This window comes from Calidris pugnax, unplaced genomic scaffold, assembly GCF_001431845.1.
Source record: "Calidris pugnax isolate Ruff unplaced genomic scaffold, ASM143184v1 scaffold18, whole genome shotgun sequence".
NCBI classification, from domain to species: Eukaryota; Metazoa; Chordata; class Aves; order Charadriiformes; family Scolopacidae; genus Calidris; species Calidris pugnax.
In genome coordinates this window covers 4,155,320-4,170,247 of record NW_015090812.1, presented here as the reverse complement: position 1 = coordinate 4,170,247, position 14,928 = coordinate 4,155,320, and the positions used below count along the sequence as shown (strand labels likewise).

The following is a 14,928-nucleotide window of genomic DNA, read 5'->3' as shown; positions in this document are numbered from 1 at the left end:
ATTGGAAACAAAACGGAACTGAAATCTCGTGCATATGAAAAGCGAATGCAGGAGAGGTATGAAACTGAGTGTGGATGTTGAAGTGCCAAAAGGGAAAGCTATCACTCAGGGCAGTAGTGTAAAGGGTGGTGGATTTCTCTCCTGTGCACACCCCCACCGACCCAAAACTCCCCATCTCTGCAGGCAGCAGCACAGGGAAATGTACTAAAACGTGCGGCACAGCCCCCTGCTCCTGCAGATGCAGCCCCCCCCCTTCTCTCCTCCATCCCCCATGTCCCAGGTCTGTCCAGCCCACACCAGGGCAGGTACACCCCTGCCTGGTGGAGGGAGGGGAGGCCCTTAAGGGCCAAGGCAGCTCCTGTGCTGCAGGCCCCCCACAGCAGGGCATTCCCCACCCTCTGCCATGGGCTCTCCTGCCCCGCCTGCCCAGGTTGCTACATGCTGGGACAGCAGCCGCCATGCCCTATATAAGACCCCTGAGGAGCCAGCCCCCAGGTGCCAGGGTGGTCAGCCAGGACTGGTGTGCCATGGAGGCCGAGGAGGCTGCAGCGGTGGCGGCCAAGGCGGCACTGCGGACCCCCAAGTGCTCCCGCTGTCGGAACCACGGCTTCGTGGTGCCGGTGAAGGGCCACGCCGGCCACTGCCGCTGGAAGCTCTGCCTGTGCGACAAGTGCGCCCTCATCACCGAGAGGCAGAAGATCATGGCGGCCCAGAAGGCCCTCAGGCAGCAGGTGCCCGACCCCCCGACCGGGGCGGCCACGGGCCCCGCTTCCCCAGGCGAAGGTCCTGTGGTGGCCACTGGGGTGGCCAGTGCCCCTGAGCAGAGTGGCCATGAAGGGATGAAGGGCACCCAGCCCACCGGCAGCAACAGCAAAGGCATGGCGTGCAGGGGCCCACCGCCACCTCCCAGCGGCCCTCCCTTCTGGGACTACGGTAAGGGCTTGTCCCCACAACCTCTTCCCTCCTCCTGCCATCCTTCTTTCTTTGTTCCTCTCTCTCGTCCCTTGTCCTGCCATCCTTCTTTCCTTGTTCATCTCCCTCTTCCCCATCTAACACTGCCACCTGTGCAGTTTGCACCTGCCCGATTCCTCAGGCTCCAGCTCCGCGGAGAGCCATTCCTCCCATCTCCCTCTTTCCTTCCTCAGTGGACACGGGCATCCAACTTGCATCTCGAATGTGCAACCCTGCATTTATTCTCCCTTTTGCAGGGTTTGTAGTGGCGGGAGCAATGTGCTCGGCCTCGCCACGCATTGCAAGGTCAAAGCTTAAGCAGGTGGCTTTTCTCTGAGAGGGAAACCGGTCCGGGATTAAAACCAACCTGTGATCCACTGTGCACTGCAGGTGCTCGTGCACATCTCTGAGTGCTATCTCACTGATTATAAATTCACAGGCACAAGCCCTCAGCATCAAAACACTCAGTGATGGCAGGTAAACGGGGAAGTTACTGCTGCAGTTTCCTGAAGCAAGCATTTTATGATAGCACCGTAAAAGAAAGAGACCTTTTGGCCTTAATTCCTGCAGCAAAGACTGAACTTGGCTGGGATCACTTGGTATAAAAGTGCATTTGATATTTAAAAGCAGAGCATAGATTTTGCAGGTGCAACAGTTGTATGGTCTGTCACCTCTTAAATTGCTTCCTTTAATAGAGTCTTTCATGTGATTTGTCTACTTTATTACTATTTATTACAGTAACTTCATACTATTACTATTTACTATAGTAATTTTACGGAAATCCCCACTGAGTGCAGTAGTCATTAGTCTGAGCCTCTGGAGAGTTGGCAGCCTGCAAGACAAAATGCTGTTCTGGGAAGCCTGTAGAAAAGAGTAATTGCAGACATCTCTAGTTCCCACCTAATCTGTCAATAACTGTTCCCCCTATTTTTTAGCTTTGTTTTCTAAAAAAATGATGTTTATGGATGACACTAGCTGTACATGTACCTGTCAGTCCCTCCCTTAATAACATTTTTAACCTGCTGACCAATTTAAAAAAAGGTTAGGAACAAATAGTATAATTCTAATACTCCAGATTTCAACCTACTCTTGAGGCAAATTCTTCCACTTCTCTACCATCAGGAGGATGTGAAGGCAAGAAAGACCCTATTTGTTTTCAAATAACCAGTTTCTTTTTTTAAGACATCAGAGAGGCCATGTAAGATTCCAGATGCAAGATAAAAAACAAAGGAAGTAACTGATTCCGGTATCTGAAATTATCTGTGTATGTCCCTAAAATCAAGCCTTTGTCTGTAAATTAACTTATGAAGTGACAGATAGGACTAAAGTCAGACCTCTATTATTTCTGTAGATTTTTTTTTTAAGTTCTACTAGAATTAATTCTTACGGCAGGTTATTTTCCTGTTTTCCATGTGCTGAAAGAATAGGATTCTGCAGCCAGTGCTTTACTAAGGACTAGCTTCACAATGCACAAGGCAGAAAAGAATGCAGATCATTCTGCATTAAAGTATCACCTGCTGCACCTTTCCTTAGTCTCCTAAAAAAACACAAAATAAATTCATGAGGAGCTAAGCATGAAACCAAAGGGCTGGATTCTCCTGCTTGAGAGTGGGATTTGGTCCTGCAGCTACTTCTACTGAACTCCACAGAATTACATGGATACTTTTTTTTTTCTTTTCTCATTGTTTCCTAGCTCACTCTGCTTTTCCTCCAGAATACATGGTCAACCCAGAATACCTGGAGAGAGAACCTCCGAAAGTGTACCCTGGGTATTCTGGGGTATATCCTTACCACCCATTTCCTATGGGTTTTGCCATCAATCAATCAAGCTGTAGGGGAGCACCACCACCTCCAGGGATATCACTTCAGAGAGGTTTCCGACACATTTCTAGCAACTATGGGCCAGGGAATGCAGCTTCTGTGTCAGTAAGTAGCGGTCTTTTAATTACCTCTGGAAATACTGCTGTCTTTACTTTTAGCTGTGTTCTTGTTGTTAAAGTACCCATGAAAAGCTACCCTGCTCACCAGTTACTTCACAGCATTTTGATATATGATGCTGAAGAAAAGATTAGCAAATGGTGATGTTAATGGTCTGACCTGAACCCAGAAGAGCAAACCCATGCACTAGCAAGGAGCCAGATTTTGTGAAGTGTTTTGGGGCTTTTATGTCCTGCTAACATCTGCAACAGCCTTTAGGAATGATGGCAGTTGGACACTTAATATGGTATTGTTGTGCCACCACAAATGGCAGAGAATATGCATTTGGAGGCTCCAATTCTTCCTTGCAGGACACATCCAACAGGGAGGGAGAGTGTCAGGGCTTGGCCAAGGCGCCACAGACACAGGGAACAACAGGGTAAAATCAGCTTCCACAAGGAAGCAAATCAGCATGGTCAGTTATTTCTGTTTGGAAACAGCGGAAAACTGTTGTTTTTAACACAAGTTTCAGATGAAAAATGATGTTTGTCATCATAAGGCCCACACCTTCAAAGCACACAGACATGGTAAAGAAACGAGATGCTAAATGGCCAGTTGTAATGGTGTGTTTGGGCACTTCCAGGTCTTTTCAGTGCTGTCAGACATGTTGGTTTAAACTGGTGGTGCCCGGTTTTTGTACCACAGTTGGGCACATTATTAGATTTCCAGCTGCCATGCGCCCTTCTGTTTGCATTGAGTACAGTTCATCAGGTCATGCTGAGATAGAGTGATCTGCCTCAAGACTTGCATAGAAATGCTTGTGTAGAAATTCCCTGTCACATTTTAGGGGTTATTGAGAAAGAGGGTGGCTAGCACAGGTCTGAGTCCTGGTGGGCCGGATAGGCACAGGTTGGGAAATGCCTTGTCTAGACCATCACTGTACGTGGTTTTGAACTTAATTTTTAACTGTCCTGAAGCTGATGGAAAGATTTCATACAAGTTCTATCTGTACCAGGGTGCATGCCCAGATCCAAGACAGAAATGCTCCTGTGTCTCTGATGTTGGTGTTTCTGAGGGATGGAGATCTTTTCTGGCACATGGAATGATTTTTATCATGCTCTCACAGGTCTGGTGATCACAGAAGACCAGAGCTGTAGGGCACCCTGTGGTGCACACCAGTCCTTCAGTATTGGTAGAACCACCCACTTCACTGTGTTTGGTGGGGGAACCCATAACTAACAGGGAGGTGGTGGCAAGGAGCATTTTCCTACGTTGCCTCTCTGTTGAATGAAGACCTCCAAACTTGTTCAGTGGCAGGTACACCAGGTCAGTGGTGAAGATGAGCTGCTCCTGGCTTAAACCAACTGCTCTAATTACATGCCAGAACAGAAGATGAGGACTTAAAAGGTCATTTTCAGCTGAGACATGGTCTGAGAAGCTGCTACTTGTCACTTCCGGCATGTTACACTATGCACAGGCTTTGCATGTGCTAATACATGTGGCAGCATAGGGCCACAAAATGGACAAAAAAAAGTAATAGTCACAGGTAAAAAGTGAAACAAATTGTTTTATACTGCAGATGTGTCCTGGAGAGTCTTTAGATGGAAGATGATTTCTCATGTGTTTCTGCAGATTCCAGATGGAGGTGGAGACTTTCATCAAGGATACTACACACCTCTGCCTCAGTTCATCCCACCAAGTTTTCTGCCAGGGATTCATTACATTCCACCTCCCCTCTCACTGAACGTTTTAGCTGAAACAACCAAGGAAACCCAAGGTAAGGAAGTATGAGATGAGCCCCGGGAGACTGAATTTTAACCTGGTTTCAATACCTAACCACAGAGGTGGAAGCCCCCAAGGTTTCAGGGTTTCACAGATCACTGTGATGGAGCTAGGACTGAGGTCCTGAAGTCCCAGGACAGATTTCCAGCTTGTACAGCTCTGGGAAGCTGGAAAAGGGAAAGTAGCGTGGCATGCCTGGGCTTTCCAGCTGACAAGCACCTCAATCTCACACAGATGATGGGGGCCCCAGGACCCAGAGCCATTCCAGACTATGATCTGCTGACGTTCTCAAAATGAAAATATTTTTCTAAATAGCTAGTTTGCGGGACATATTTTTAAAATTATTTGGCTCTGTTTCAATTTAGACAAAAAGTTAAAAAAATGCAGACTAATAGCATGAACAATATGAGATTTCTTGCTCATCTGAAAATCCTGCAATCTAATTGCTGTAAAAGAATGATTGAATCTTCAAAATCTCAAGCTGTTCTATTGAATCTCACAGGTTTTTAAATTTCTGGCATGGGTTAAGTCTGTGTGCCCCTCTGTCACGAGTCTCTTTTATGCATTGTGCCTACATGTGTAGGCACATATTTGTGATTATATTTTCATTTGGCTGCAGCTAGCTGTGACCACAAGAGGGTAGAGCTGCTTAGAGAATTAACCACTAGCCCTGGATGAGTGAACGGCCAGTTTTATTTTAAATTATTTTTCAAAATGCAGATAAATAAGAACAACTTTATTTCTCTTCTTGAACATGAGAATAAAATATTGTTCATCTGTTTATGAAATAGATTACCATAATCACCCAGTGAAAAATCGAATCTGTTGTAAAAGAGAGAGGAGAAGAGAGGAGTGTAATTATGTCATTTGAATTGAAAAAATGTCGGTGGTTTTGTGGGACAAAATAGAAGTTGGGTTTTTTTTGGCTTGGTTTCTCAACAACATAAGGCTCATGCAGTCTCCTGTTCTGTTAATGTCAGTCCTCTCATAACTTTTCAGCCCATTAGTTATTTTCAGCCCAACATATCTGTTGTGATCACAGGCCTACACAATATTGATCTGCAAGGGAAACAGATGCCTCCCACAAAATGGTTTGTTTGCAGCCATGCTGTGGTGTTTGGCTGCCTGTCAGCTTGCGCTCAGCTCCTGACTGACGTGTGTGTACCTTGGCCAACAACCAAGTGCCTGCCAGTCAGCCCAGCAGTGGGCACATATCTCCAGAGCAGTCAGAGCATACCTGCTTCTTGTCTGGCTGGAAAGCCAAAGAAAAGTAAGCAGGAGGTCATAGAGTGATAAAATCATAGAATCATACAATGGTTTGGGTTGGAAGGGACCTTTAAGTTCATTGAGTTCCAACCCCCCTGCCATGGGCAGGGACACCTCCTACCAGACCAGGTTGCTCCAAGCCCCATCCAGCCTGGCCTTGAACACCTCCAGGGATGGGGCATCCACAGCTTCTCTGGGCAACCTGTTCCAGTGTCTCACCACCCTTACAGTGAAGAACTTCTTCCTAATAGCTTATCTAAATCTCCCCTCTTTCAGTATAAAACTACTGCCCCTCATCCTATTGCTACACTCCCTGATAAAGAGTCCCTCCCCATCTCTCCTGAGATGTGGTGGACAAGGGGAATATGAAGAATATGGCAGTGTCAGGGGATGTATAGACATTGTAGAAATGAAAAGTTATTTTAAGATACTGACAAAGGCAATAGGACTTCAGTGCAGTGTGTAGGAGATACTGGTGTGCTGAAGGTGAAATAATATGGGCTGAGTGTGAGTAGAAGAGAGCAAACTGAGGGCTGGCAGGCAAACCAGAAAGTGTTTGTGAGGATTAATGGGGGTTTGTGATTTGGAGGGGACAAAAGAGCTGGGGGATACTGCAGTGGCAGAGAACCTGTAGGGGGCTGCAGCTATTCTGTTGGAGTGTGTGGGAATGGGAAGGAACTGGGAGTAGCTGGCAAAAATCAGGGAGTGGAGAGAAGTAGTGGTATTGTGTGAGGAAAACAGAGGAAATCCAGTCCTATACTGGTAAAGTGAAGTTTCACTGGCTAAGCAATCATGAAAATAGGCAACTGGGTAGAGAAGAGAGGTTATGAGAGCACCCCCCAGAGAGCAAAATGCCATCTAATGACCTCAGCCGTTATTACACACCAGAGAAATCATAACCCAGGCACAAAGCCATAGGAAATAATGCATCATAGATTGTGCTGCTCAGAGAAGAATCCAGTTTTCTTAGTACTACGAAGAAAGTACAAATTAGTTCCACTACATAGCATTTTTGCTCCAGGATATGTAGGAATTTGCAACTGTGACCCAATGAGGGGGGGATACTTCTGAATGAGGTCATAGACAAAATAGCCTGCCAGCAGAAGATGCAGATGTAGAGGGAAGCTACAGTGAAACTAATAATTTTTTGATTCTGGTATTAAAGAATATTGAAGAGGAAAAAAAAGAGAGAAAAGCTGTAACATTTAGTACACAGTGATGTGTTAGGATTGCATCATGTCTTTTTTCCCAAGTAAGGAACTGACTCAAACCTGCAATTAGACTTGGGAACATCCTTCCTCCAGAGAGACCTCCAGAATTGAGGTGAAATGGGCTCTCTGGCAAAACCGTTGCAGGAAAATGGGTATAGAAAAACTCTACCAGGGGACAACTGGTAAGAAGGAATGTCTGTGATCTCTGCACTGAAGGGAATCTGAGATGAAGACAAATGGAAAAAAAACCCAAGTCCTGTCTGAAAAAGATTTTCCAAGGCTAGAAGCTGCTGCCAGAAAGGTTTGAGTCAGTAGTTGACTACAGTTGAATGACTGAGCCCAGTTAGGTTTACAGTGGTGATGTGAAGTATAGGCCACGTTGTTACAGAATTTCATGCAGTATTGACTAGTAATGTTATGGACATTTGACAAAATAAATACAAGGTATGTCCAGTAAAACAGCCGGTACAGCATCTGAGGATAGAGTCTGATTGCAGACTGTTGGCTGTCTAAAAGAGAAAGCCACAGAAAAACAAATAAAACCCCAAGTCGCCTGTGAGGAAATGAGTGAGCTTTTAACGCAAATTTGCAAGTAAATACTTTATAGAATGAAAATCCCTAGCTGTATTTTAAGAAGGGATTATTTAGTCTGTCAAGGCCTTTGAGAATTCACAGGAGTGTTAAATGGGCATGGCGTAGATTTACTGCAGTTAAGGGGGCAAAGGAGTCTTCCTCATACTTCTATTCCAGTGCAGCTTCAACACTTGCCTTTGAATTAATTGGGTTGAAAACCAAACAGGATCGACAAAAGTCATTTTGCATTGAGAATTTACCTCTGGAAATGTGATTGATACCAGCTGTAATACAAACAGAAATCCAGAGTTTGGGGGCTTTGGCTCGCTTTGTTCATGTTAAACTTTGTTAAACCCTGACCTTTTTCTATTTTTACTTTTATTTCAGCTACTGGTGCTGACAGTCAGGATTCAGGGATGGTTTGTGACCCTGGTCAACCATCTTCTTCCCCAGAAGAAACAAGCAGAGAACAATCCGTATATTCCAAACAGTAAATGGGCTGGAGAAGAGCTGAGTGGCAGGCAGTGCTATTTTCATTTCTGAGGAGAGTGTTGGTTAACATGAGGGTAGAGTGACACTTAGTCACTGAGAAGTCACAACAGCTAGAAGAAGGGAATTAGTCCTCTGCCTTGCATTATGATCATGTTAGAGCTACCAGGCTCACAGCTCTGTCTCCCTAGCACTATAAAGTTCCTAAAATAGGTTTTCCAGAGCCATGGTAAATCCCTTCCCCTTAAGCTGGTGGAAGCAGCAAATGATTATGACTGAATTTGTTTCCTTTGCTGAGGTTAGATGGCTCCCTGACTTTGGAGCAAGGTCTCTGAGCCATGTACATTCTGTAGCTTTCTCATGTTCATGACAGTAGTCAAAAATGTTTGTGTATCAATTAGCTGGAAAGGAAGCCTGGTTCTGAATATTATGGATGAGTTAATTGATGTGGAGCCTGAAGACTAAGTGAGAGAGGATGGGCAGACGGTCTGGGTTGCTGATTTACTTGACTGCCTAAGAGCATGATGCACTGGATTCAGCAGGGTCAGGGAACAGTAGGTAATTTGGTACACTTGTACGAGCATGGGAGGAATTTGCAGAGAAGTCTGATATAGGCTGAAATCCAGCACCTCTGCATTGTTTTCTCCATGAACTGCCTTTAAGGCACCTTCTGTCCAGGTTGGGAACAGACTGATTTGGAATCGCCTCTTGTCACACAGGCTTCAGGATTTTGAATGTCCTTCATGGTTTATACATAATTTCAATGTTCTTTAACTCAGTACAGCTGGAACTAAAGAGTACTATTTGTTTCTAAAGGCCTCGTGTAGACAGCTTTATTACGTGTGTATTGGAAGTTCGCTGTGGCGTATCAAAGGTGTGGAGAGATTGCATAGGAAACTAAGACAAAACACCATTTAGAATAATAATTAGTCAAATCCATCCATACTAAAATTTTCAATGATAATGTTTAATTAAAAATGAAAGGTACATTCCTCTATTGTTTTGCCTAAAGGAATTGGTTTTGTATTAAGTGGATCAGTTGTTAATGTTTGAATAATTTGGGGGGGGACTTTTGTATAATTAAAAAAAGATACATTACATTGTTGGTATGGTTTTGATTATTTGAGGCTTGCATATCTACATGTAATTTTTCTAGCCAAATATCAGATGTTGCCCTGAACAGCTCCGTGTAACAAAGTGGTCTGGGGAGAGATTTAGGCTTCAGGATTTTACTTCTACATTTTTTCACTGCTGCTGTAAAGATGAGTGCAGTGAAATAAACATTCTTCTTTTCTGCTACTTGTACTAATAATCCCTTGCTCAATGCAAGATGTAAAGAAATTACACAAAGCTGAATTATTTTTTTTAATGTAGTAGATGATCTGCTGGAATGCTTTCCAGCACACAAGGGTTTGGGGGACAGTGAGTGAAAGTGGCAAACTTAGAACTGCCAAGAGGAAAAACTGAAAACCACATGTAGCTATAGCAAATAATCTGATGTACAACTTGGTATGCACTTGATTTACAACAGCATCTCTGCTCCCAGGAGCGTCCCAAACCTCCTGTTAAAACTGCTGTCTGCTTGGGAAAATCTGGATACTTTTTTAAGGTGTCTGGATAGAGCAAAGCTCTTTTCAAAAGAAAATAATCTACAAATAGAAATACCATTAGCAACCACAAGGCAAGTTCTTTGGATAGAAGACTGGGGGTTTCGATGATGATTTAAGGAAATATTAGTGTACAAAATGAATAATTGAATAGTCTCCTTCCCAGATATTTTTCTAAAGTCATATTCAGTGTTATATTGCTCCTTAAATCTCAAAGTAAGATGGACTCCAGCCCATTTCACTGACTGTAATGCACAGTCATTGTAGATATACTGCATACACAGTACTGTTTTCTCTCTGTTCTGCTGTGCCAGTGACTGCGTCCAGACTGCCAAGCCAAATTCCTTGTTTTCCTTTTCTTCCATTTTTCTGAACTATCGGTGAGTGAACCAAAAGCCTTTACTTTGGCTGTTTGAATGATGGCAGGGCATTCCATACCATCTCTCTCACTGCATTGCTGCAGATCAATGTTCATCTCCAGAGTGATGAAGCAAGTTTAAAGAAGAGCAAGAGGAAGGGAACTTAACTGCACAAGGAGATGGAGAAGTTGCCTTATGAGAGAAGTCTAAAAATAGACTGGAGTCTTAAGTTTGGGGAGGAGAAAGTTGGGGGGGAAGGGCAATATAACTGGTTTAGAACAACAGGTCAGCTGTGGCAAAGTAGATGCAAACCGATTTTGAAACCTTGCTGTTCCCATACACATGAAGGACAAGAAGGTGACCAAGGACAGGGGCAAATCATGCCTCACCATCCATATTGTTTTCTGTAATGAAATGACAGGCGTCTGCCCCAGTCTAAAGTCTAATAGGTGAACAGTTACAATTGGCTTTCCTAGGGCATCAGTAGCAAGGACAATACTGTTTAATATGCATAATCACATCATCAGTCAAACTTTCTTTGGTGTCATTTCAGATTTTTACATCTTAGGAAATTTGTCCCCAAGTTCTTGCACCTATCTGCATGGAAAAGTAAATTATTTGATAAGAGAATTAAAGTGAGTAACTCTCCAGCTGACAGGAAGAATTATCTTATGTGGATAATTCAAGGTTTCATTCTTCTATTTTATGCTCAGCTTGTCCTTTTTAACCAAGGAAAAAATGTTCCAGTATGACAACTGGTATTGTCATACTGTGTACTTAAGGACTTCAAAGCGAATAATTTTAATTCCAAACTTAGTGCCAACTAATGTTTCCAATAATTAAACTCTGTGATCTCTTCTGACTCCATTTATTTAAATAAATGACTTAGGGATAATGAAATCAATTTGGATTGAAATGGAATGATTTGGATTAGACAAGTCACTCAGAGGTTGTTCCAGCCTAAATTATCCCAGAATTTTATTGTTTTTTATTAAGGCTGAAGCCACATAGACTCTGGTCAAATTCATAAAATTTCAGGAGCAAAGCAAAGTCAACGACGATATCCACTTCTGAAATCTTTCTGCATGCAAGCTGCTACTGACCGCAGCAGGAATTCTGCACGTAGCATTTGTCACCATTAATATTTTATGATTTCTGAGGATTGAGTCCCTTGCTAAATAGATCAGAGCTTCTCAAGACGCAATTCCTAACACCTGACAATTCTGTCAATCCTCTGTCCTCACCGCAAGCCCCTAGGTCATCTCAGAGCAACAAGCTTTGTTTGTACACTGAAGGGGAAAACCTGAAATTAGGAACAAGTTCTTTAACATTTATTCACACCGCTGATTTCATTACTTGGAGTGGAATTATTTGCGAGGGTACAGAGTTGACAACGTTGGTTAGGTATGCAAGTCTAGGCTCCAAGTTTTATACAGAGGTGTCTGTGACGCTGTCCAAAACCTCAGATTATTGTAGATTTGCATTTTCTGCAGGAGCTTTGGAAAAAAGAAAACAAACCCAGGGGATTCTGGAAGGATCACGTAATATGTCCTTTCTGCAAACATATGGAAGATTCATTTGTCATTGCCCTGCAGCAAACTGCAAGATTTTAACATTTCTGTGGTATCAGCTTCTACATCTGGACTGAAGCAGGTTTTCGTATGACAGTAATTAGAATACTCTTTCTAGGTCTTTTTTTTTTTTCTTCTTGGAATTAGATGCACCCAGTTGGAACCCTCTGAATCCACAGCAAAACTATAGCTGTTTTTTCCACATTAATGAGTAATTAATTTTGAACAGCAATCCAAAGAAGTATTTAATTGCCTACCAATAAAGTCAGTTGCTGCAAACAAAATTCTCCCTCCCCTTAAAAAAATAATTTTCATGACAGAAAAATTCTTTATGATGTGAAACATACCTATTTTGGAACAGTGGAAACTTTAATTAAATCATTCTTACAGGCAAGTGGGTCTGGTTTTCCTATTTTTTGTGCAATATTTTACTACTGCAACATCAGGATTAGTCACAGAGTTATGTCTCTACTTAGCTTGCCAGAATGTAAGGGAGAAATCCAAATGTAAAGAAAGACTTTGTGGATTGTATTCCTGATATCAGAGCGTCACTGCATGTTTTATTGCAGCCCATGCCATTGAGGGCTCCAGATCCACCACAGATGACCAGAAGTGATGTGCCCATTCACGCACCTATGCATTTTATTTACCTGTATACTTACAGGTATGTCTTACCATTCATGAGTAAGGCTTGAAGAGTCTGGGCTAGAACACTTCTGAAAAAGCCCCCACCCAAAGCAGCAGGCTTATTTTGGTATTACTTCTATTTACAGTGCGTAAGATTTTTCTCTTGTTTCTCCTTGCTGGCCCTTCCACCTAGTTCTTTGGATATTGTCCTCAGCTAGACAACATCAGCGACAACCTTGCTACTGACTTCATAGGGTGATCCCCTATGGATCCAATGGTGGGCCAGTTGTGATCTCACACAGTTTTCACTTTTATTTTATGCAACTGTCTTTAGTGGAACCATTTCTGGTTTGATTTACTAATTACTGTCAGGTTTTTATACTCCTATTGGTACAATCTACTCAAAAGTGTCCAGGCCACATAAGCTAGAGCAAATACAAAACATTTCTTTTTACAAAATGTGGTTTAAATAACAAGTCATATGCATAGTTCCCTGGGAGAACGTTCCTGGCTTTTCACAGCAGGGTCTGTTTCCCATTAAGAAATGTGCTCTTTTGATCAAGGTGCAAATTGACTGTTTCTCATGCTCTTCCAATAGTAAATATACACTTACATTCACGAAATTCAAAAGTCTCATGTACCTGCAGATAGTTTACTTCTTACATTCCCTTCCTCAATGATTGTCTTACATCATGAAATAGTTCTTTCCTTCCTGATGCTCCTCAGTCCTGGGATCACACATTTGTTTTTAAATATGTCTAAGCACTTTGGCCATGTTAATGCCAGTCTTTCCAAAGGCCAGTCTTTCCAAAGGCATTTCCTCAAGGCCAGGAATCCCACTCCTGAGAGCTGCCAAGCTTTGTAGGAAGATCTGCAGAGCCCAAACCTCCTTAATTTACTCTCTTACTGACTGAGTCTGCAGCTGTGTTTTGTTTTTCTCAAAACACTTTACAGTATTTTTCATGGCTAGTGCAATGATGGCATGCAAATGAATCAGAGAGACAAACTTTTTGAAAAAAAAAAAAAAAAGAGAGAAATAACAAAATACTTTTCATCTGAAGAAGCAAAGCACCTGGCATCCTCAAAGGGGATACTGAGAGTGCGATGGAAAATCAGAACCTAGACTCACGTTTCCTTGTGGGGTTGGGAGTGACTCCGAAGTATAAAGCCACCTGCTTATCATCAGCATCCGTGGAAGTCTCATGGTTGTGTTCACGTAGTGGGAGATACCCCACAACTTTGTTTTTTGAGGACCAAGGTCCTATACAATAGTCTTTAGCTGGTATGGATTGCAGAGCCCATGACAGGCCTCCCTGCCCTCTTCCCACAGCAAGGGGCACAGCCCAGCCCCGTGATAAGAGGGTGACCAGGAGATCCCGTAGCACAGCTGGGGTACAGCTGGGACACCCCCGGTCGCCTTCCCCTCAGGGCGGGGGGGCCCGCACCCAACCACCCCCTCCCCCTGCCCCGAGTGGTCCCAGGGGACCGGCCGCCCCTCCCCGACGGTGTCCCCGCTCCCTCACAGCGGCCTCACGAGTTAAGTGACGCGCGCGGGGTCGGCGGAGGGAAAAAGGATGGGCGGGGCTGGCCCTTGATTGGCGTCCGTTAGTCAGGGGGCGGGGCGGGGCGGGCACTGAGACAGAAGGCGCGAGGCGGCAGCACCGCGTGTCGCAGCCCTCGAGCGCCGCGCGCGGTTGAGGGGGGGGGAAGCCGCGGCGGCGCTGGCAGGTCCGCGCGTGCGGCGGGGCGCGTGAAGTGCGCGGCCGTTGGGTCTGAGGCGGCGCGGCCGTTGGCGGCGTGAGGCGGGCGGTTCCCTCGGCTTCCCGTGAGTGTCGAGCCTCTACCTCAGCCCTGGGAGGGAATAGTAAAATACCATTTACTTAAATAGACCAGGTCTCGGTTTGAGGTCGTGATTTCCTTGCAGTTTTCCTGCTGCAGTAACCGCACACGGTGTATCAGGCTTGTATTGGGAATAGCCTGGCCAGCAGGAGTAGGGCAGTGATGGTGCCTCTGTACTGGGCACTGGTGAGGCCTCACCTTGAGTGCTGTCTGCAGTTTGCAGCCCCTCACTACAAGAAGGACATTGAAGTGCTGGAGCATGTCCAGAGGAGAGCTACCAAGCTGGTGGGGGGTCTGGAGAACAAGTCATAGGAGGAGAGGCTGAGGGAACTGGACATGTTTAGTTTGGAGAAGAGGAGGCTGAGGGGAGACTTCAGTGCCCTCTGCAACTCCCTGAAAGGGGGGTGTAGAGAGATGGGTCTTGGGCTCTTCTTGCAAGGGAATAATGACAGCAGAGGAAATGGTCTGAAGTTGCGGCAGGGGAGGTTTAGATTAGCTATTAGGGAAGAATTACTTTATTCAGAGAGTGGTCAGGCACTGGAACAGCCTGCCCAGGGAGGTGGTGGAGTTGCCATCCCTGGAGGTATTTAAGAAACGTGTAGATGTGGCACTTGAGGGCATGCTCTAGTGGCAGATAGTAGGTGGTTTTTTGGGGGGTTGTATGGTTGGACTCGGTGATCTCAGAGGTCCTTTCCAACAATGACGATTCTGTGAAATTCCTCAGTGTGTTGCATGG

The 14,928-nt window shown here is 44.5% G+C and overlaps 1 protein-coding gene across 1 annotated transcript; it reads left to right on the top strand.

The window, feature by feature from the left end:
* Positions 1–527: 527 nt before the first annotated feature.
* DMRTB1 (DMRT like family B with proline rich C-terminal 1) lies at positions 528–8,194 on the top strand. The gene is made up of 4 exons (XM_014939084.1): positions 528–933; positions 2,645–2,877; positions 4,501–4,645; positions 8,088–8,194. Exons 1-4 carry the CDS (start codon positions 528–530, stop codon positions 8,192–8,194), a joined length of 891 nt encoding a protein of 296 aa, XP_014794570.1.
* Positions 8,195–14,928: the final 6,734 nt, after the last annotated feature.